We start from the raw sequence: 22,627 nt of genomic DNA, 5'->3' as shown, positions 1-22,627 counted from the left end.
AGAGACAGAGAGAGGACGAGCATAACAGAGCGAATGTATAAATGTGTGACATGTTCGCCACTCTTAAGGGAATCGGGAATGTATAATTCTTGCTAATCGCGGCTTAATTCTGATTGCAAATTACACCCTCTGGGTCGGTAATTAATGATGTCACCTATTACATAGCTGGGAGACTGGAGGAAGCCAAAAACAATGCTCATTCTCTCCGGATGAAAATTCCAATCTTCCTCTGATATTGGATCAAAATGCAGCCTTGAATTGAAGTGTGTGTGTGTGTATGTGAGAGAGGGAGAGAGAGAGAGAGAGAGAGAAAAAAAAGGCGGAGGGTGGGGGGTTGGTGGTTGCGGTGGGGCAGATTTTCACAGTCTGCATCTTGGACTCTCAGCCGGCGGACCTGACGCTCTTAACCCGGGATGGAAGTTTGCGGAACGTCTGAAAACAAAGGAAACGTCCCGAAACTGCATGAAAACACAGAACTGTGTCAGGAAGAGAGTGAAATGGAGCTTCGCAAACAGAGAGAATAAAAAGGGCTTGATCCCAAATCCTCCAGCAAGAACGCAAGCCTTCAAGTGCTTAACCCCCGCGTAAGTGTCGCAGTTTCGTAAACTTTTATCCCTTCCATGTTTCCAAACTCGTGAAGATACGAAGCATTGACGTGAATAGTATGTTAACCAATTACTTGGAAGATCGCGGGCTGTTTGATATGCGGGGCATAAACACAACCTAAAATTAACAAGTGATCACTCGGGGTGGAGAGGGGTAAGTGATCGAGGTGTTTCCGATGGGTCTCAACGCTTTACACCAAGCTAGGCATTCGCTCAATTTGGCAGATCCTGTTTCAAAACGAAACAGGTTAATCCGGAGTTAGACTGGTCACTGGTTAGTTGCAAACCTGGGTCAATTTCATTTGGCATCTGAAGTTCATTGCTAGGTCTGTATGTGCGGCCGGTCAGTACACATTAAGGCGCAACAAGAACTGGCGACTCCGGCACGCTATGCTCAGACTTGCCTGAGACTTTGAATGTAAACTTTTAAAATCTCATCACGGCCTTACTGGATTTCAGCGAAATAAAGTAGAGCCCAGAGTCTGATAATGGGCTGTCAGTAAACTGACGATTTGACAGACGTTGTTTAAAAGACCAATATAGATCCAGACCAGTCTGATCCCGCATTCTCCTGGTTTCATGTGCACCTTTTGCTCAGTTCCTGCCTAAGGAAGGAAAGATGAGGCTTTAACTTGAGAGTTAATCCTATTAGAGACCCCATGCAAACTGCCCAATACAGAAATCTAAGCAGATAATAGGAAGGATCCCACTGTCCATGCTGTAACCACCCCTCCCCCTCCAAATCTCTGCTACTCTCCAATGATAAATGAACGCCACAAAGTCGCCTTTTCACAATAAAACCACTGTTTATTTGAACGGTTTTGAGGGTTCCCAGTTTCGACATGACAGTAAAAAAAAGCCCCAGCCCATTAATCAAGCTCGGTTTTCAGTTTAAAGATTTCATTTATAAAGTTCCCTTGTCAACGATGGGAGTTTCTATTCCATGCATGCTTTTGTAGACAGCGAAGGGTTTACATTTAGACAAATTTAGACAGATTGTATGCATGTTCCAAAAGTAAGAACACGCGTTTAACAATAGTGGAGCATTTACAATGGACATACACAGTAAGAATGTCAAATCTAGTTTACTAATGCAACCTTAAATTCATATCTTGAATTATATGTTAAGTGCACGAAACGAATAATTTTTAGGTGCCTTCGGTTCATTCGTTTTGATAATATTGTGAAGGTGTTAGGTTGTAAACAGCGATTGCTTAACTTGCACGCCGATTGGATATGCCAGGAAGGTGTAAGACTAAGATATAATGCACATGACGCACAAGGACAATTCAACTGATCGTTAATGAGTCAATTAAAACTTTATGGTTAAGGTAAAATTGATGCGTCATTGAGAGAGACCAGAGGCAGACGCACAGCCAATAGCAAGGATCGCAAAACAAAAACAGAATTTAAAGGACATTCTTGAGCAGAGACCGTGGGGAGTTTCAAGAGAGGTTGGCAAAGAATCTGTGCCGAAAGAAATGTTTGTTTATCACCAATTGCAATGTAAGTATTCCTTTATTCCGAGCAATAATGTCAACTGGTTCTAAATTAAGCAAGGTTTTCATTAATCATTTCTGACAATTTCTACATTGAGTTTGATTGAGAGTGACAACAGTCAACAGCCTTTAGAGTACAGTTTACTTATTTCAAGCTATTAGTTTTCCAACAAGATCTCTTGTATTTAAAGATTTTATTTTTTGCTTGGAGATTTTCCATGTTGCTTTCACTCTGTTACCCTTTACATGAAGGTGTTGAATGTAGGGCAGGTAGGGGGTTGGTTGCAACGAGAAGAGAGACCCAGAGCCAAAGAGGGAGAATAACCTTACTCGAACTAATTTTCGTTTTTTTTTTCTTTAAAAGTTCGATCGTTTTTTAAAAAAAAAAACCCAACGAGTTCCTGTGTCAAATCCCTCTATCGCTGGACGGTAGTCGCATTCGCTGCATCGCCCCAGCCTGTGGCGGTTCGGCCCCGGCCTGCTTGCGGCCAGATCCCTGGGGACTACTGCAAAACGACTGGTTAAGCAGTTCCTCTGGTACAGGGCAATGCATTTTATCTTTTAACGCCTGCAGAGTCAGAAAAAAAAAAGGCACTTCCGACGCGGCAATGATTAAAAACGTCGGCTTTGGCACGTACATTACACAGAGAGAACATGAATCACCCTTGTCTTTCTTATCTGTACAGTTTTGCTTTCAGCTACTTTAAAGGAGTAAATACTTCATTCAAATCCCGCGCGGATTTAACGCCCTTTTCTTAAAACCGGAATAAATCTGGATGGAGGGATTGAGGGGCGTGCAAAACGCGGCGAACCTCTCCCAGCTGAGGCTTAATAACAGATGAGACCTTTTCACAAGGTGATCTTTAAATATGTCTACATTAAATTCTGCTTCGGCCGTTCAGGACCGCACATGCAAGGTGACAGGGGGCGAACCCGGTGACAGCGGGATATTCGGCCAGGGAATTTAAACCACTGGGCAGAGTGAATATCCTGCTTCAGGTATGGGTGCCTTCATGCAGCCCCCTTTAATGACACGGGCCAAGAGTTGGAGGTCTTTCAACAAGTATGTTTTAACTCCTGAAGGACCGGTGCCTTTTTTTTTGACAATATCTTGCCTGCTTATGCGCCTGTTTTATTTTCTCTCGATCAACAGTGCTTAAAAGCTTTTGCAAAAAAGCAATACTTCTAACCCGCTTCACGCTATATCTCCTCCTCACGGTTAGTGAGACCGACCTTTTTAGAACACATTTTATAACACATAATAAACACGCGGGTCTGATCTTTTTTTTAAAAAAAGTAAAGAAACTGGAATAATTTAATCTCTAACATCACACGGGCAAGATGGAACATTCTAACCCTACCAGGTTAACTTGCCGCATCAGTTGGCAGGTTTATATCGCTTATACAATGCAAGGGGGAAAGGCTGAATGCTAAAACAATGCTACCACAGAACGTACACTCGTGATTGCATTGTGTGTGACCGTGCAAAAGATACTGGGCACGAATGAAGATGTTTTCCCACTTAGCCAACCGTGTTCATTTTCATTTTCACGGTACAGGCAGACAGCAGGTAAACAGATACTAGTCTGGCTGCGAGTCCGGCATCTCCCTCAATTCTCTCGGCCTAACCGCTATGAGAGGTAAATGGACAAAAATGTCTTTAAAATCAGTTTAAAAAAAAAAGAGAGAACCTGAGGTGCCGTCCTGGAGGTCGCTTTCCTCTGAGACAGGGCCGAAAAGTTTTATCTTACCTTCACAGGTTGGAACTGGACCCAGCTCTAACAACTGGCTACAGTAATTTTTAGACCGTGTTAATTTGGTAATGAAACAGATGCAAACGGTTTGAAATTCACCTGCCGAGGGGGGGGGGGGGGGGGGGGGGGGGGGGGGGGGGGGGGGGGGGGGGGGGGGGTGGGGGGACGACTGTAAACTGTGCAAACCTTGCCTTAAGGCAATGTAACAGCGTCTGATTGTGCAACGAAACCTCGCCACTACCTGTGCTCTGTTAATGAAATATGATTTTCTGAGATATTAATGCTGGAGTCCACGCCGCGTTGTTTGCTGACGGTATGATACAAGGTCATAATGCACTATGTACCGACTGCCCCCAACTCCTTTTACTTTAAGAGCAATCGTTATCTTAACCGGGCGCCAGCATTCCCCTTTTTTGGTCAGAATTGGGAGCTAGTGTAGGTATTTGACCGTAAAGGGGGAAGAGAGAGAGAGAGAGAGAGAGCCAACAGACAGGCAATGTGAAACTGTCCAGCCTTGATGTGTACCCTCCCTCATCGCCCTCATTACTGTTAGAATCCAGAGTGAAGCTCATCAGAGGGCATCGGAGGAACGGGGTCTGGATAAGAACTATGCAAAGATAAAGACATACATTCCGCCTCGAAAATGTTGCATTTCGGAACTTAGTTTATTTAAGTTGACTACATTAAAATAGACGGGCGGCCAGACCCAGGGTGAGCTGCGTTACTTTTAACAGGTTTCTTACACGTGACTGTACCATTGGAGGCAATGGTTTGTAATTGTACAGCCCTGGAGTCCTGGACTCATCTCCAGTGTGCAGGCAGCCGCCGCCCACAAACCGAGATCAGCACATTTATTTATTTATTTTTTGTTTGTTTTGCTTTGTTTTGCTCATTTTGCTACCCCCGAATCCTTCATCTACTCGGCGTGTTAGTGAGTTAGAGGCGAAGCGAGCCCCACCTCCGCGGTGTGGGAAGATTCTAAAAGGGTTCCAAGTTTTAGTGGAGATCCGCAGACTCGATGGATCCCCGCCTAGCGGGCATCCGCAAATGACAGCAAATTCCTCTTTCTCCCCCCCTTCTCGCTGTCTTCAGGCCGGATTGAAAATGTTGGCTCTCTGATTGACAGGGACCTGTTCAAATAAAACATCACATGGAAAAGCACATTTCTAGCATTGCCTGGGGTGGGGGTGTGTGGGGGGGGGGGGGGGGGGGGGGGGGGGGGGGGGGGGGGGGGGGGGGGGGGGGGGGGGGGGTGGGGGGGAGGTGAAGGTGGGAGATGGAGGGCGGGGAGGGATCAGTCGCTTTTGACATTTTGGTTGCTTGCTGCAGCTCCTCCATTCGGGTAAGGCCGGCCAGTCCCTGCTGACATCACCCAGGAGCTGTGAATGAGAGCCCGTCAATTCACAGCGCCGTTTTCGGGAGGGAATAACCATGCGGAATGGAGCCGCTTAAACATGCACTCCCACCCCACCCAGCCCTCCTCCCCCTCCCAAATGAACACATCTTTTTTTTTAGATGAATCGGCCGACATACTCGTTGTAATAACAACAAAAAAAAAATGTCAAACTCGCCTGGAAAAATGAAAGAGATCAACTGTAGGACACTCAACACCCGGAGGGCCTATCCCATGTAACCTTTCTTTTGGGGGGAAAAAAGGAAAGGGAAAGGCGAGAAAACTTATTTAAAGGGGGGGGGGTGGGGGAATAATCTCGGGGGAGATCCGTGGCTTTTTTTTTAAAAAAAAAAGAGGTTAAACTCGGATCTCTTGTTCTGTTTGGTTGCAGTTTTTAAAGGGGAGGAAAGCAAGAAGGAGGGGGAAATTGGAGCGCTTTTAGAATCTTCTCCTATGGACGAAAACAGTTCTCTCTCTCCCAAGGCAAACGCTTTCAGTATTGCCTCTCTGATTACAGCGGCCCAGCAACCAGGAAACGAAGCGATTCTGCACAGCCCTGCCTTCGGCAAGCACTTCGATCCCAGTCTAACTTGCAGTAGGATGCATTTTAGCACAGTGACAAGGGACATGGAAGGTAGGTGATAGCCCAAAAAAGCGCCTTTTTTTTTTTTTTGTTGTGTTGTGTTGAAAAGTTTCCTTTCAAAGAGAAAAGCACCACCGCCCCCCCCCCCCCGCCCCGATTGCGCAATGTCCAGGGAACATGTTTGGCCGCCTGCACTCGGAGCTCCAATCCCCCGGCGGCGCCGGGAAAGCGCCGGCGGAGCCGTGTGTCACCGAGCCGCCGCTGTGAAAATAGGACCTAGCGTGTCATCCATTTCCCCTGAACGTTGGAGGTGAAATGTGTCGAAAACGTCCCCTCCCCTCCACCCCCCACCATCGCCCCACTCTCTCTCCCTCTCTCTCTCCACCACCCCCCCCCCCCCCCCCCCCCCCACCCCCCCCCCACCCCCTTGTGCCTGGTTTTTAAAGGTGTGCGGGATTTGGGGGTTAATTTGACAATGAGCCTGATGTCATTTATTTATGACGCTGCATATTGGTGTTTGTTATCGTCGGAGCGGATTTCCAGTGCAAACTTCAATCCCCATTGTTTAAGCGGTTTCTATTGTTGCGGGTGTGATCGAAGTCTTGCTTTGCTCTCCCAAACCTCACACTTCCCCACCCCCCCACCCCAACCTCCCCCCCCCTCCTCCTCCCACCCACCACCAACCACCACCACCGCCAACCCCCCCCTCCTCCTCCCACCCACCACCAACCACCACCACCGCCACCCCCCCCCCTCCTCCTCCCACCCACCACCAACCACCACCACCGCCACCCCCCCCCCCCTCCTCCTCCCACCCACCACCAACCACCACCACCGCCACCCCCCCCCCCTCCTCCTCCCACCCACCACCAACCACCACCACCGCCACCACCCCCCCCCCACCCCCCAACCCCCTCCACCCACCCACCCACGTTAAGCAATGGGTGTCCGAAAAAGAACATTTTATTTAAAGAAACGGCGCACTGCTCTGTCAATCAGAACCATCAGGAGCTCCGTCCCAAGTCGACAAAATCCACATTACCTGTAGGCCCTTATCTAAATAGAGAGAGAGAGAGAGAGAGAGAGAGAGGGAGAGAAAAGAGGAACCGGTTTCATGGTCAGGGGAGGCCCTAAAGATAAGAGCTCTCAACAAGAGTTGAGCCACAGTAATTGTAAAGCAGCGCAGAGACTCGGTGCCACTCGGGTTAGATTCTAAGCAGCGGAGGAAGGGCACAGAGGAAACGCAAAGCCATAAAGGACGAGGGAGGGAGAGAGAGAGAGAGAGAGAGAAAGGAAGAAGTAGAAGAGGGAAAATATATATTTTTAAAACAAAGCCGGGAATACATTGGAAGATGATCTCTGCCATCTCCAGCCCCTGGTTAACGCAGCTCTCTCAATTCTGTGATGTTGCAGCCTTTACCGCCAACAGCATTAGTAGCCTGAACTCGTCCGGAGCTTACCACCTCCCGCCTTCTCCCGGGGATCCCGGTCCTTACAGCCAGGAAGCGCATTACGAGTCCTGCCCGGCCGCCCAGCACAACAGCTACAGCAGCTTCGGCGGTGGCGGCGGCGGCGGCGGCGGGGGCTCGGCGCCCTCCTCGGAAAACAGCAGCGGCGACCCTTCCAACTGCTCCTCGATCACCGCATCCAGCAAAGCGCCGGTCAAGAAGAACCCCAAAGTGGCCAATATCACGGTGCAGCTGGAGATGAAGGCGCTGTGGGACGAGTTTAACCAGCTCGGGACTGAGATGATAGTCACCAAAGCGGGGAGGTGAGGAACCTTTTTTTTAAAAAATACACAGCCGCCATATTTCACAATTGTGTGTGTGTCTCTGTCTCTGCATCGCTCTCTCTTCTTTTCAATCCTAATGTTATTTTCAGCCTTTAATTAACTTTCGTGAAAACTTTCTTAGAAAACTTTTCAGAGGCTGAAACACTAACAATGGCGTCTACAATTGTCAATCGTGGTTTTTTTTGCAGCTATTAATGCGTTAAAAAGAAAGGATAAGATTTTCCATCTGAGCACCTTTATAACAATGATATCAAACCCCGGCTGCTTAAAACTCAGCCGCTCTCCCGGGCGCGTCTAAACCCCCAGCATTTATACCCAGGGATCAGCCACCCGGTTCCCATTCCCCAACGGGTTTACTACAGTGCGTTAAAAGCTAAAGGTTAGATTTATTTCCGAAATGCTGAATGAAACACCGCCCTCTCTCTATCTGAGAACGAATGTAGTAATATATGTAAAAGCGACCGCAAGCAAACGACAAATTGCACGCTTTAATATCCCGACTTTCCCCCTGCAATACTGCCCCACAACAAAGTTAGCATTTTAATGACAATGCTAGTGTGGTTTATAAACTCTTGAGGGGTGACTGACTGGGTCTGGGGTTGTAGAGGTGTGTGTGTGTGTGTGTATATTTTAGGGGGGACGGTGGGTAAGAGCCTAGGAGATCTAGATGTGAAGATATTGAACAAACTGTCTTACCCCGCGGTGAACTCGGGCCGCTGAGGTTAGTCAGGAGTCAGTTTTCTTTCTTTTAATCAGATGTGCAGCGATGTTTTTTTCTCTCTCCCCCCTTTCGCCTCTTTTCTTCTTAAAGAGAGGATGTCGCACGAGCGAGAACTCGACCTGGGAGATTGTGAAAACAGATAAAAAGCAGAGCATTGTTCCTCTCGGTCTCTTGACTTGCAGCTCCTATTATCGGAGCGCTTTGTGTACACTCGGCCTCAGTTATTTCCAGATAAATCGAACAAACTCACAGCCCGTGATTTGCCCAATTCAACCACCCCGCCTCCCCTCCCCAAACAACCCCCCGACTCCCACCACCCCCACCCCGGCAGCTGGAAACCTGCAGGATACCCTGAGCGGAGCGGGTTCAGGGAGCAGAACACTGGGGTTACAATGGGTTGAAGAATTTGCACTAAAAGATCAGTGAGTTGGTTGAGGTTGTGCAAGACGTTTATAACTAAAACCTGGGTTTGATTCCTGTCCACAATCTGTGCGTCTTTTGTCTTCAAGACTTGTCAAGTTAGTTAACTCCTGGAATTGTTGATTTTGTGTCCGATCTGTAAATGTTCGCCACATATAGGCAAAGGAACAGAGACTTTAACATTTAATTTTTTTAAAAGGTCGGTTTTGAATTAGAATGAAACTCTGGACAGAATAACACAAATAATATATATTTTAAACCAACTGTTCTACAATTTGTGGCTATATTACGTTATAGTAGTACTACTTTTTTAAAAAAAAAATCCCGAATTAATCCTGGTTTCACTTTAGGAAATCGAAATATTTTAAGGTCTCACTTAAAACGGCCGTGCGCTTTTTAAAAAGTCGTTTCTAGTGTTTGTTTATGAAGAGTGAATCTAAAACCCGATTGAGTGGGATCGATGCCACGGATTTGTAAATTGCCAAGCAATTTCAGCTTTCAAAAAATGCCAAAAAAAAGTTTAAAAAGCGAATATTTGGACATGATTCGAACAGCGAGATCATTTCCTTTTGTTTCGGTTCCTTCAGCTGAACTATGCAATGTTTTTATAGCTGCAGTCATCGTGTTCATTAGTTTGGCAGAAAATGGCGGTACCAGGCAAGTGAGGGGTGAGCAGCATTAATATTGGATTAATAGGTATCCCGTGTCTATTTTATCTCAGCTCTGCAGAAGCCTGTGGTTTTAAATGGTGTTTGTTTTTATTTTGAAGTCGAGGCCCTGGCAGAGCCAGTTCTCCTAATTTACTGTGTAAATTTGAGTAAATCTAGATGTAGGTGTCACATTAGTTTGCCTTCCATTGCGCTTTGAGCTGTTTGCCATAATAGCAATCAGTACGATGGCATCCATTCAACAGATTCTGGCTCCTTGATGGGTTTTCCTGCTTTCGCCGAGAATAATACCTTGGCATAAAATCACTTTAATCCGTTTAACAACTGCCGAATAGGCTTGTAGATTTTTTTTTGTTGGACTAGAATCGTAGAATCTTGTACATCATGGGGACTTTGTATAGTGTATGTGTTAGTCAGTTCGTCCAGATCAATACGGAATGTTCAGTTGTAAACAATATTTTATTTTTCAAACTCAGTTGGAGAATCTTTCCCAACTAGTGGGAAAGGGGGTTAAATCAAACTGTGAACCATTGTCCCGGAGTCTAAGACGTTTGACTCGATAGTTTCCAAAGCCGATGAATCAAAATGAAGACAGGGTGCCCTGAGTCACATCCAACTCGTGTACCATTTCTTAGCGAACGCTTTTAATCGGTTCACCTTCTCCAAACCCCGCAAAGTTCAAGAGAACACGATGTTGTTCACCGCTCAGACACACTGTGTGGCCAATCAAAAGTTGTTTAGGGAACAACAAAGGAATGTTGGTCATGCAGCAAGTGAAATGCTACAGGATAATGTAACCTTCAGTACGAATGGACACCTTGAAACATGTCCTTCTGCACAACCTGTGCCAAAAAGTAAAGAGGCAAGGGGGAAAAAAAACTCTCCACTCAGCAGAATGGTAGTGCGTTCCGGCCAAGGAACAGCCCATTTGGCCACGGAACGAGCCCACGGGCCCATGCGGTCTATTCCCACTCTGCTGATCGCTACCCCTCCCCTTTAATATTAACGGCAAACCTTGTGACAAAAGTACATTTCCCCTTCTTCAATTAACTGAGGAAAGAAACCCAAAACTCAGCAGAGTAAAGAGATCTCCACACATCTATCTCAAGATTTCACTAGGCAGAGACTGGCTGTGCTTTGAAATCACCTCTCGTTTCATTAATTTAATAAAATGTTGTTAAGCAGATACACATTTTCGGACGAGAGAAATGAACATTGGAAGGTTTAAAATTCGCTTATTTTAAACCCGTGTTTTAATTGATGTTGGAGTTTTTAAAAAAAAACCTAATTTAATAATCCTTGCGCCCTGCATACTAACTCTTGCTGTCTCACACACACATAAAGCAATCCCGGCCAGTTCATTAGAGCATGTTTCTACTTTAGACTGAGATGCAAGGCAACCTAATATGAAAACTCCTGTAAAATAGCCTCACACAACCGCATAATAACCTATGGCAAACATTCATTTTTGTAGATATATTTGTATCTGAAGTATAGACCAGAATAGAAAATCCTTAAATAATAACTGAACTTGCGAGGGTAAGGTAGATGACTGGACCCTTGTATGTAGACAGGCGCATACATAATTCATTTAATATTATGTTGCAGTAACCTAGTTTTCAATCTCTTAATTTCAATTATTCACCCGTTGGAACCCTTTTATGGAGTCACTCATTTAATCCCCTGTATTTATTACAAAATGATTCTTTTATTTCACTTTTAAAGTAATAGTTTATCAGAAGCAAACTTGATAGCTACAGTTTCATAAAGACAAAATACTGGGAATGTTGGAAGTTTAGAATAAAAGCAGAAAGTGCTGGAAATAGTCAGCAGAGCTGACAGCATCTGTGAAGAGAAATACGAGTTTGAAGTTTCAGTTTCAGTTAAATGTTTACAGGGAAATGATATTCATTTCTGCATAAAATTACATTTTAACTTAGAGTATTTGCATGGAGCTCATTTCAACAATTATACGTCAGGGGTTTTTTATTCAGAAAAATAGCAACAATAATGGAATCATTATGACAATCCCTAACTTTCAGAAGAGGGAAAGAGACCAAGCCTCTGAGGATTTTAATGGGTAGATGGGTAGATTTGCACAGGTCCAGTTGGAACGATTTTGACCTCCTATTTTTGGGGGGAGGAGAGGGTTAAACAGAGTCCTACACTTTATCGGGTACTAAAGGTGACTGGGCCAAGTCCAGATAATGTACAGGGGCGACGATGTATCAAGGATGTAACTGGAGTTCCCCCAGGTTGGACTGAACGAGCAACAGCAGCTACTTGCTCTAGCGGGTATATAAAAACTTGTCGAGGTCCTTTACAGAGAGGGATATCTGGAATAGGAAGGTGGGGGGTGGGGGGGGGGGGGGGGGGGTGGGGGGAGAGTGGAGGGCGAAGTTTATTTCTGTGACCCGCGGAATGCCGGAGAACTGGGAACAGCCCGTTGCTGTTGTCCCTCTTTATAGGATCCTCGCCGATTTTTGACGGTGTCGGTTTAATCGCCTTCGCTCCTTTGCCCCCCCCCCCCCCCCCCCCCCCCCCCCCCCCCACTTCACAGGAGAATGTTCCCGACTTTTCAAGTGAAGATTTTCGGCATGGATCCCATGGCTGACTACATGCTGCTCATGGATTTTGTACCCGTCGACGACAAAAGATACCGGCAAGTAAAATAAAACTCTGTCAACATTTATTTTGAGGGGGAAAAATCCTAACTGGCGCTAGCATCGAGGCTGAAGTGGTTTGAAACGGCCATTTCTTCAAGGCAGCAACAACCTGAGAGATAGGAGTAAACTGCTGGCAATGCTAAATACACGTCGCTCCCCGATAGCTTACAATGTCAAAAGTGTATTCTAATGCTGCTTTATATATAAAATATATAATCTATCTATATATATGTGTGTGAATATGTATATTATATGAAAAATTATATACATAATCTATATATATATTTATACACGTACACATATATGTGTGAATATGTATATTATATGTGTATAATATATATAACATATATACACACATACATATATATGTCTGTGTGTATACATGCGTGAATATATATTTTATATGTGTATATTATATATATACATAATCTATACAGACATTTACACACATATATACGTGTGTGCGTATTTATGTGTGAATATATATACATTGTACGTGTATATTATATATGTGTATATATAATACCACAATCATCACACACTCCAAATTTCAAGTTCACACTACCTCACCCACCCCAGGACACCCCACCACCCCTACCCCCCCCCCCCCCCCCCCCCCCCCCACCCCCCGGCCTCCCCCATCCCCCAACTCCATGCTGTACATGTAGCTTTCTTTTTACATTTAAACGTTGAAATAAATTGTCATAGCTTCAGTCTAAACCCGTTCAAGTGAAGCTAAGTCAGCATTAAACCGGAGGTGAGCAGCAGGTTATTGCAAAGGAGCGTTTTAAGTTTTGGAGATAAAGTTGCTAATGAACTTTCGCTTTAACTTATTTATCTAAGATTCTTCATATACCGAAGTGTAGGATTGCATTTATACCACAATCAGTCATTAGTAACAATATGCATTAGCACAGCATTTTCATCTATTGATTCCCCTCATTACGAAGGTTTTTTTCACTAAATTTGCAATGCGTCCTCACTCACATTGCTTGGTGTATCATGTAAACTAATCGGAATCAATTTGTTACAATGTGGCGGAATTGTTCAGCCAAAACGACTGCAGTAAGTATTGACACAGGAAACGGGCTTCGTTTGGATCTGCAGTACCGGGGGATTTGGGTGGGTTAAACAATGTGCTCTGTGGATGGCGTCTTTTTCATAGCGACGTGTTTATGTGCAGGCAAAAGCATAATTGTTTCCAGCCAAAAAGAACAGCCGACAGGCAGGCCTGAAATGAGTTTGAATTGATATTAATCTGATGATCAGAGAGGAGGCGATACATGGCAAATAATGCACAGTGCCAAGGCCAATTGTTATTTTGTCCATACAAAAGTAGACACTGAAAAGGGTTTAAAGTAAAATAATTAGCAGCCCTCCCCAGCCCTTCCCTGTTAAAATAAAGTTTCGCCACTTTATATCAAACACTGACCTTCCATAAAACACTGAGAAGTGCCATTGGCCTGGCAAGGAAACAGTTTATTGTGGCCGTATGTTAAAATACAAAACCCTGCAAGGGCAGGAAAGTGGCCTTTTGCTGTTACGCGCGGGTTGAGTGCTAAATTTCAGGGCAATTTCACTGACACTCTTTAGTTTCCAAATACCAGTCTCCTTTCATCGGTGTTCAGAAGGAACGTTCCTTGTGATTTTTTTTTTTCACAAGCTATTGAAGTAAAGATTTTTGCTGCGCGGCTGAATTTGATTTAATTTTATCCCTTACTTTCTCAAATGTGGTGCCTCTGTTAACAGAGGGCGTTACTCTGCTACACTCTGTCACAAGCTTCCGAAAGAATGAATTACACATCAGCTTCTAAGGCGTTCAATGGAATAACAAATTGATGATTTAAACATTAGATTAGTTAAATTAAGGAATGCTTTTTCAAGGATCCGCCACTTTCTCTTGCAGCGATTTTAAAAGTTGCAGATAACACATAAAAATAATTTTTTTAAATTATATTCCGTCCGGCAATCCGCGAGTTTATCCATCTATATCCCAATATTCGTGAATGGAAACAGAATCTGGTGCTGCATAATTAAAAGATTTTTGCCTTCTTTTGTACCCGATCCTATGTATGTCAGGGAAAGAGAACATTGGCAGTTTCGTCATCGACTTACACGGAAGTTTTTTTATCTTTTAAGAGTGAAATTTTTTTAAAAAAGAGACTGAAGGTGCATATGATGATTGCACGATAAAAATGTAAGAGGATTATTTATTTAAGTAATTTAGAGTAAACACGCCTTTGAGAATATTGACGCTTCAGAGGAGTCTCCTGCACAGTTCTGTTTCTATTGTAATAATGTAAAAGCAAAATACTACCGATGCTGGAAATCTGAAACAAAAACAGAAAATGCTGGGGGGAAAAAATAACTTTGCATTGTTTTATTTGCTAATGAACTGGTTTGGCTTCCCCTACAATTTAACCCAGCCAATTTGCCCAGTCTAACCTCAGGAAGTCCTATCAATATTAGTACTATCAATATGGATCTAGGTATGTTTTTACCCAGCAACCCTTCAACCCCTGCGTCTGAAACATTAAAGCGGAGATCATGAAAACTCACAATAATTAAGCCTGAATTATACATTTAATTCGCAGGACAAGTTAACGTGACTTTCGTAAGAAAAAAAAACCCCAAGAGCGGTTAGAAATTCCGACTAGCTGATCAGTTGAAACCTGCTTTGTCTCATTAATCAAATCGATTTATTAACCGCGTCTTCCTGGAAGTCTAAGAATTAGTGGCCTGTGTTTATTTATTTAGTAAGTGATTGGATTTATTTATTTCGCATTTCAGGTATGCTTTCCACAGTTCCTCCTGGCTAGTGGCCGGTAAAGCAGACCCTGCTACGCCGGGCAGAGTGCATTATCATCCCGATTCCCCTGCCAAGGGTGCTCAGTGGATGAAGCAAATTGTCTCTTTCGACAAGCTAAAACTAACCAATAATTTATTGGACGATAACGGCCATGTAAGTAGGCTGAAGATTTACGTCCTGTTTAAATATTTTTTTTGTGTTGGGGGGCCGGGGGGGGGGGAACGGTAGGGGGAAGGGGGTGTCAGGCTGAGACTCATGAATTTTCAAATAATCTCCTTTACTTCGTATACTTCACGCAGATTATTCTAAACTCGATGCACAGATACCAGCCGCGGTTTCATGTCGTGTATGTTGACCCCAGAAAGGACAGTGAAAAGTACGCCGAGGAGAACTTTAAAACATTTCTATTTGAGGAGACGAGATTTACAGCGGTCACGGCATATCAGAATCACCGGGTATGTGTGTATCTGAAAGTTATTATTCATTATGGGATCATCCTCTGCCCTCACAATGACAGGGTTGCAGCATTTGCAATACTTCATTCATCAAAGTTGTTAATGATGGATGACAATCTGGAAAGATTTTTTTTTTAAATCCTGGAACTATCATTAATTTAACTGCATTTAAAGGACAGACTTTGAGCGCAATGTAGGGCAGCTAACTTGATTTTGAAAATTGATGAAAGAGTTGGTCTCTTAATCACGATTATTATTATTTTTCCTAAACCCTGGGTAATGTTTAAAAAAAAATTCAGATAACGGGAACAGTTTTAAAACACTGCAAATCAGGGGAATGCAACTGTGGGCATTTAATTAATGTATATCAGTGTTTAAATAAGTGCCTGCCGAGGATGGGAGATATATAGTACACAGCACTGCATTAACAACTGTAAATAAATCGGTAATCCTAACTAAACAAAGGCATGCGCCGTCTGCAGTCAATTGACTGAAGGAGAGATTTGCAATCGCGCTGTGTTTCAATACTTAAAGGCACACAGCTGCTCGCTTACCCTTCAGGAGTCAAATACACAGAGAGGCAAATTAAATGCATGCCCCTTTAAATTTATTGAAACAACTTAAGGCATGCCGGAACAGTGAAATAATAAAAAAAAAGTTAAACCAAAAAAGGATTCATATGCTCCGTCTCGCTCGCATTTAACGTGCATATAACATTGAAGTATGTCAATGTGTCACCAGTGTCATGCCTGCGGATCTTCGCGCTAAATCATATTGTCATCTGTTGTACATCTCTGCTTGGCATGCGTGAACCCTGATTACAGAGAGCTTGGAGCATGAAGGAGGTTTTTTTAAAAGGCAGATTTGAACTGGCAGCTCCCGGTTGCCGTTTGAGAATTGAAGTCTGTTTTGGAGAGTGTCTGGGGGAAAGTGTACCCTCAATTCCAGTGCATCTGCTCAACTCATTCCCAAAAATTCTATGCGGAACCTGATAGCTGAGGGAGTTCAGCTCCAAATCCATAATGTTGCACATTCAGCCTACCCCAAGGGCTGCCGTCCTGCAATTATGACTATAGAAAACTTCCTAAAACCCACTGGGACGCAATTATCTGTGTAAATTCAAGACCCCGGCTATTTTTTTTTTTCAAATGTCACAGCAAGAATTGTCAATCAAAGGTGGCGTGGTTCAGTTACTTATGGACAAACGGGGCTACATTCCAGTTTAAGAACAATTTTTTTTTTTGCAAAATCTCTGAAATATTAGTCTGCAAGAACTGGAATATGAAGAGATCTCTCAATACTGGTCGTGGCTGTAAATCTGTTTCGGTTTGGTGTTTTTTTTAATGAAATGCCGATGTGTAACACTGTTGGCGTGATCCTGATGTCTGTGAACAGCTGTTCCAAGTCTGACTGCCATACCTCCTGCTTTCCATCAGTTGACCTTTCCGTCTGCAACTGTCAATAACGGATTAAAGTTTGTTTTACAACCATCCGGACATTTACAGGGGCATATTTTAACCATGAATTAACAACAATATAAAATTTCGCGCCTGATCATATCTGCTTGTGACAACTCAGTATATGCGGGAGTTAATATTTAATAGTTTGCTACGTTTGCAAGTTGTTTAATGCAGCCATATCTGCCGCTGTAATGTGATTCTCCTGTGCATTTAAACAACAGGAGAAAATGGCTATTGAGGCCTTCAAAAAGTGGCCAATTACTAGCAATGTGACAACTAGTCTGATTTTAAAAAGGCTAAGCGTGCGGCATCGGTGTATAAAATGAGTATCTCAAAATATCCATTTATCCACAGCTTTATTTTTTTAAAAAGGTAGCCTTATTTTGAAATAAATCTAACATTTAAAAAAAGACAAACCTCAAGTCACTCTGGCTGCGCTTGCAATTTTATCTGAATCTCGCGACCCTAGAGTCTCACTAAACGTATTTGGAGTGAAAGATATGTTTAGTTTCACTAAAAATTACAGGAGTCAGATTTTTAAAATTGTACACAACATTTAGTTTCACAGTTGCAATCAAACCCTAATTGAAAAGTATTTATAGTTAAAAGTATTTATTTTTAATCCGCTCAGATAACACAATTAAAAATCGCTAGCAATCCGTTTGCGAAAGGATTCAGAGACTGCGATCCTGAAGACTGGTAAGTCTGTTTCTTGAGGGACAGGCTAACTTCATTTGATAACTTGACTAAATTTTTAACTTCTGTTTATGGTTTATAATTTTCAAAAAAAAATTGCATGCATTGACGTCATTTTGAAATGCACACACAATGCCTGGGATTGATATAAATGTTCTCGAATGAACAGTTTTGTACCATATTTTAGGCCGAGAAATCACAGGCCAGGATCTTTACAGTTAATCAGTGCTTTCGCCAGAAACAGAAACCCAGTGACATCACCGCAGCAGAACGGCAGTGACAAAGGTACATTATTGCTTCCCTCATTCTGTGTCTCTAATACCCCCGTCAACACCCCTTATAACTTCCCCCACATACAGTCAAAAATAAAGAATAACTGTCTTTCATGTCCTAACGATATTCGAGAGCTCTTCACTCGGCCCACGTTTTATTTTTTGAAGTGCAGTTATGTAGACAAATCTTAGGGCCCAGTTTCTGCACAGCAAGCTCCCAACAGCCAGCACATGACTTGAGTGACCCCTTGATATGATTTTTTTATTCTGTGCATTGTTGGATAAGGGGTGACATGTCGAAAGAGTGATTGTTAACAGACACTGGCCTCTCAGTCAGCCGGCTGTGGGCTCAAGTCCCATTCCAAAGATTTGAGCACATAATCTATGCTGCTGTTTCAGTGCTACACCCAGGGCACTGTCCTAGGTGCTTCCTTCACATGAGATCAATACAAAAGCTGGTTATCTGATTATGATCACCTTACTGTTTGTGGGATCTTGCTATGCTCAAAGAGGCTGTCACGTGTTCTACGTTACACTGGCTTTAGAGCTACTTTATTTGCTGGAAGGTGCTTTGGGGACTGTCATGTTGTGATATAGCGACAAATTGCATTTATATAGCGCCCTTAAAGTGGATGCAACATTCCAAGGCGCTCCACAGGCGGCTTATAAAACAAGATATAACACCGAGCCATAAAAGGAGATAATAGGACAGGTGACCAAAATCTTGGTCAAAGAGGTAGGTTTTCAGGAGTGGTTTAAGGGAGAAGAACCAAGTGGGGAGGCAGGATGGGAGGGAATTCCAGAGCTAGCGGCCGAGGCAACTGAAATAAATTTTAAAATAAGTTCTTTCCGTATATCGTCCCTTTAATATTTGGTCAGAGCAGCTAAAGCAAATTCTGGATTCTCGACAATTTTTATTTTAATAGCGACCATCTTAATGTTATTGCTCCATTAAGAGCTGTTCTATCTCCCTCTCCTTTCCTCCCTGCATCTACTTCAAAACAATGGCGCATCTCATTTCAGACTTAAACAGAAAGAAAACTTTCCCCAAACCGCAACTTTCAGGAAAGCAATGGTCCGATGGTCAACTAATTTACGACTTTTTTTTTGCCTAGAGGAGTGTCTAGCAGAGTCTCCACCACCGCCTCCACATTTGTAAGGGGTTCCCGATCTGAGACCAGGCAAACTAAGTTATTCCACCGCCCCTTCTTTCATTACAGCTTTTCGTTGTGAACAGGCCGTTTTTGCTGGCCCCGTCCTCTGCCTGTATCGTCCAAACGCGAGGCGTGTGCGGGACGACCAGGGTACCGATGCAACCCACAGCCTGCCTGCTTTCTCCCCACAGCCACTGATAAGCTCCTTATATTACTCACCTCGGAAGGTGAGCGTGTTCTGCAGCTTCAGAACCTTATATCTGCTCAACCCACAGAGCTACCGCAATGATAAGGCCCGTCCCACCGTCAATTATTTTCACATTTGAAACAAAAAAAACATTGACTGTATATGTAGATTTCTTGTATTTGCCTTTTGCCTTTAAATGAGTACACTGGTGCCTGCTACATAGTTAATCTTGGTTGTTTTTAGGTGTGCACACTTAATTACGGCCAACTTGGAGACTCTCGATGGTCTAAACATTGACTCAATGGTCACGTTTCGTTACTAAATCCATTCTGTGTTAAATTTGCTTTGTCATTAATCCACCATGGTAGTAATTCCTGGCATTTTTAAGGGCGGGGGACAGTGGGGGAAAACATTCGAATCCTTTGCCCAACTGTTCAGAGCAGGAACGGGGTTAGATAAAATTATTGGAATTTACTGGATAGAAACAGGTCCAATCTGTCTCGGCTCTACACAGAACTCTTCCTACCTACTCCATCTCACCCTATCAGTACATCCTTTTCCTCTGCCCTCGTATATCTAACTAGCTTCTCCTGTAAGTGTATCTATCCCATTCGCTCCAAATGGTAGCGAGTTCCACATCCTCAACCTCTCTGGTTCCAGAAGCTTCTTCCGAATTCCCTATTGGATTTATATGCGACTATTTAAAATTTATGACCCTTGGTTTGGACTCCCCAGCAAAGGCAAACGGCTGCTCCAAGTCTTCCCTATCAAACCCTTTCATAGTTTGACAATTCATGAATTGATAAATTGATGGACTGAGTTGAAAGTCAGTGTACGCTTCTCTAAACCTTGGCACGTTATATTGGTAGATGCAGACACCAGAGGTGACTATGACCGAGATCTTAACCGGACAGCCATGCACCCGGAGCACCCTCATCAGCAGCAGCTCATGTCCCGGGTGCTGAGCCCGGCTCTCCCCGGCGGACTGCATCCGCTCACTCGGCCAAGCCCTCCACACGAACTGCGGCTGGACCCCCACACGCAGTCGCCGGACAGCCTCCACCACACCTACAAGTACCGCTCATACCACGATGCTTACATCGGTGCCAAAGCCAGGCCGGCCCCGTACCCGTTGTCTGGCATAGCGAGCCATGGCTACCACCACATGAACCCCACTGCAAATATGTACCCTGCCAGTGCAGCACCCACTAATTATGACTATGGGCACAGATAACGTCAAGGATTTCATGCTATGTACTTTTTTTTTGAAATAAGAGAAACTACTAATGCTGCAAACTAAAGAAGATGCACAAATCAAAGGGGGAATTATCTGTCTCATTGCTTTAGCTGAACTGTTACCACCATTTGCGGTTCAAGGGAGGTTCATGTTGGTGGAACTCAGAATATTTCACTTGATGGGTCAGTGACTGCACAGCAGATGATTGATCGACCAATCGCAGTGCAGCTGAAAGGAAGGCTTCAGTCGTGATTGGCCCGCTCCAAGGCAACTTGTTATTGTAGAGTTGTGATTGGTTGCTTTCTTGATTGATTGACGCGTCGCTTCACCAATCAGCGGCTGCATCGCTGTAGATTGATGCCCATGGCCAACCAATTGGAGAAAGGCGTGGGTGGGACTTCTTGTCTCCCATTGGTGCCAAGGGCGGTGTTATCGCACGTGCCTGTATTGGACAGCATGGCGAAGTGACTTCAGCGAAAGGACTGCACTGATGGCTGTGGATAACAACGTAAAGCGGCAACTGGAGTTTTATTTTATTTGTACGGCAAAAGGTGTCGAGTTGCACTTTCAGCTTTGAGAAAAGCCATATGTTGTTTGTAACGGGGAGGATGGCGACAATTTCACAATGGCACGAACTTATCCAATTATCCACGCAGTTAAAGGCTTAACCAGTTTCTGTGCTATAAAGAGTGTGCTTCGATTGTATCAGCAATGCCTGTGATCAGCCAGGCAATACAATCTTTTGATTGTGTGTTAATACCGTGGCCACGTAGATAAATAAAATGAAAGCAGCACATCACATTCCCGGTGCATTAAGTATTACGTTTTAAACGAAAATAAGAAATGATTTCAGAAACCACCATGAATTATCTTATTTCGCTCAGATAAGTTATGCAATGCAAGTTTAAAGCTACCTACTGATCCAAGCATTTGTAATATTTTAATTTAATATATATATTTCTCTAGTTTTGTGTGCAGATTGCAACTAAATATTATATTTGGGAAATGGATGTGAGGATGTATTTTACATTTATTACCGTGTTACTCTTTATGCAGGCACCTGCGATTAGACTATCAGCCCTAACCGAGGCTCCATAGCGTTACTTTCATGTCCGGATTTTAAATCGCTTATACTTTTAGTCCGTTCTGATGTCTATCAAAGAATGCCCTAATTTCTGCATATCTTCTGAAACAGAAAGGAAGACACAAACACAATCGGTAATTCTCGTTATGCCATGTTGCTATTTGTGACATGTTAAACTGTCTCTACACAACCACACGCACACAGACACAAAATCACACACAATCACAAATACACACACGGTCACAAAAACACACACACAATCACAAAAACACACACAATCCCACAAACACACACCATCACACACAATCACACACAAACACACACAATCACACACACAATTACATACACAAACATGCACACAATCACACACACACACACAATTACAAAAACATACACAATCACACATACACATATTATTATTCAAATTATAGTGCCAAAGTTTGGTCACGCTGAACTTATCGCGGAATGAAGTTGCTATTTATTATTTCTCGCAATGTGGATAATTCAAATGATTATATTAAAAAACACGGGGACTGTGTGGTGGAGTAACAGTAACCTAAAGGATGGCACCTGTAAACAGGGATAGTGTAGATAAGTGTAGATAGCTAACCCTGTAGATACTGTATATTTAGATAGTAACGTTACTTTTTAGTGGCCGATATTGTTTTAACGTTAAAACGATGTTTGTTGTAAAATGGCTTTCATATTTTTTTTAAATGAACCAGCGTGTTGTAATTTTCTATATAAACTGGTAAATTTAAAAGAAAGACTAAATGTTCATTTTTCTCTTTTGGTGAATGCTTGGCATAATTATAATCGTGGAGAAAGAACAATCCCAAATGTCTGTTTACGACAAAGTTTTAAAGCTACGTATTGCCCCGAGACTTTATCAGAACACTGTGACAGATTGTCCCTGTTTGCTGGAAGCATGGTAACAGGGCAGCTTAGGACCGTTTGACAACCCAGGGCTCTTGGATGGAGTCAAACAACGTGGTTGAAGGTTCAGGTTTGGAAGCGGATAATTGGATCGACTTTTGGTCCTTGATGCCATCAACCCGCGTTTTAAGGAATAACAGCGAAACGGAAAAGTATTTACCAAATTAATAATCACCTTAGTGAAAATCGCTTTTAGAAACTCACCCTGTCAGAGAGCATGCACCTTTTCCTATTTT

At 43.5% G+C, this 22,627-nt stretch overlaps 1 protein-coding gene across 3 annotated transcripts; it reads left to right on the top strand.

Annotated features, from left to right (window-relative positions):
• The first annotated feature begins 357 nt into the window (after nucleotides 1–357).
• Nucleotides 358–22,211, top strand: tbx1 (T-box transcription factor 1). Of its 3 annotated transcripts, XM_041201907.1 has the most exons (10): nucleotides 358–584; nucleotides 1,937–2,111; nucleotides 5,769–5,885; nucleotides 7,248–7,605; nucleotides 11,996–12,097; nucleotides 14,892–15,063; nucleotides 15,210–15,365; nucleotides 17,457–17,524; nucleotides 17,691–17,806; nucleotides 20,004–22,211. In XM_041201907.1, exons 2-10 carry the CDS (start codon nucleotides 2,087–2,089, stop codon nucleotides 20,366–20,368), a joined length of 1,479 nt encoding a protein of 492 aa, XP_041057841.1. In that variant the 5' UTR covers nucleotides 358–584; nucleotides 1,937–2,086; the 3' UTR covers nucleotides 20,369–22,211. The 3 variants fall into 3 exon arrangements, with proteins under 3 accessions (XP_041057841.1, XP_041057840.1, XP_041057842.1); XM_041201906.1 differs by lacking the exons at nucleotides 358–584; nucleotides 1,937–2,111 and having other exon boundaries at nucleotides 5,750–5,885; nucleotides 17,709–17,806; XM_041201908.1 differs by lacking the exons at nucleotides 358–584; nucleotides 1,937–2,111; nucleotides 5,769–5,885 and having other exon boundaries at nucleotides 6,902–7,605; nucleotides 17,709–17,806.
• The last annotated feature ends 416 nt before the right edge of the window (nucleotides 22,212–22,627 follow it).

Source organism: Carcharodon carcharias, chromosome 13, assembly GCF_017639515.1.
Source record: "Carcharodon carcharias isolate sCarCar2 chromosome 13, sCarCar2.pri, whole genome shotgun sequence".
Classification (NCBI taxonomy): Eukaryota; Metazoa; Chordata; class Chondrichthyes; order Lamniformes; family Lamnidae; genus Carcharodon; species Carcharodon carcharias.
Note: the sequence above shows the minus strand (reverse complement) of the source record. Positions and strands in the feature narration are given on the sequence as shown.

Bases quoted from the DNA above. Each gene is read 5' to 3' on its own strand.
- tbx1 (XM_041201907.1), top strand. From the start codon at position 2,087: ATGTTTGTTTATCACCAATTGCAAT. The intron at 7,606-11,995 runs GTGAGGAACCTT...CCCACTTCACAG, and splicing joins ATAGTCACCAAAGCGGGGAG to GAGAATGTTCCCGACTTTTC. The intron at 12,098-14,891 runs GCAAGTAAAATA...TTCGCATTTCAG, and splicing joins GTCGACGACAAAAGATACCG to GTATGCTTTCCACAGTTCCT.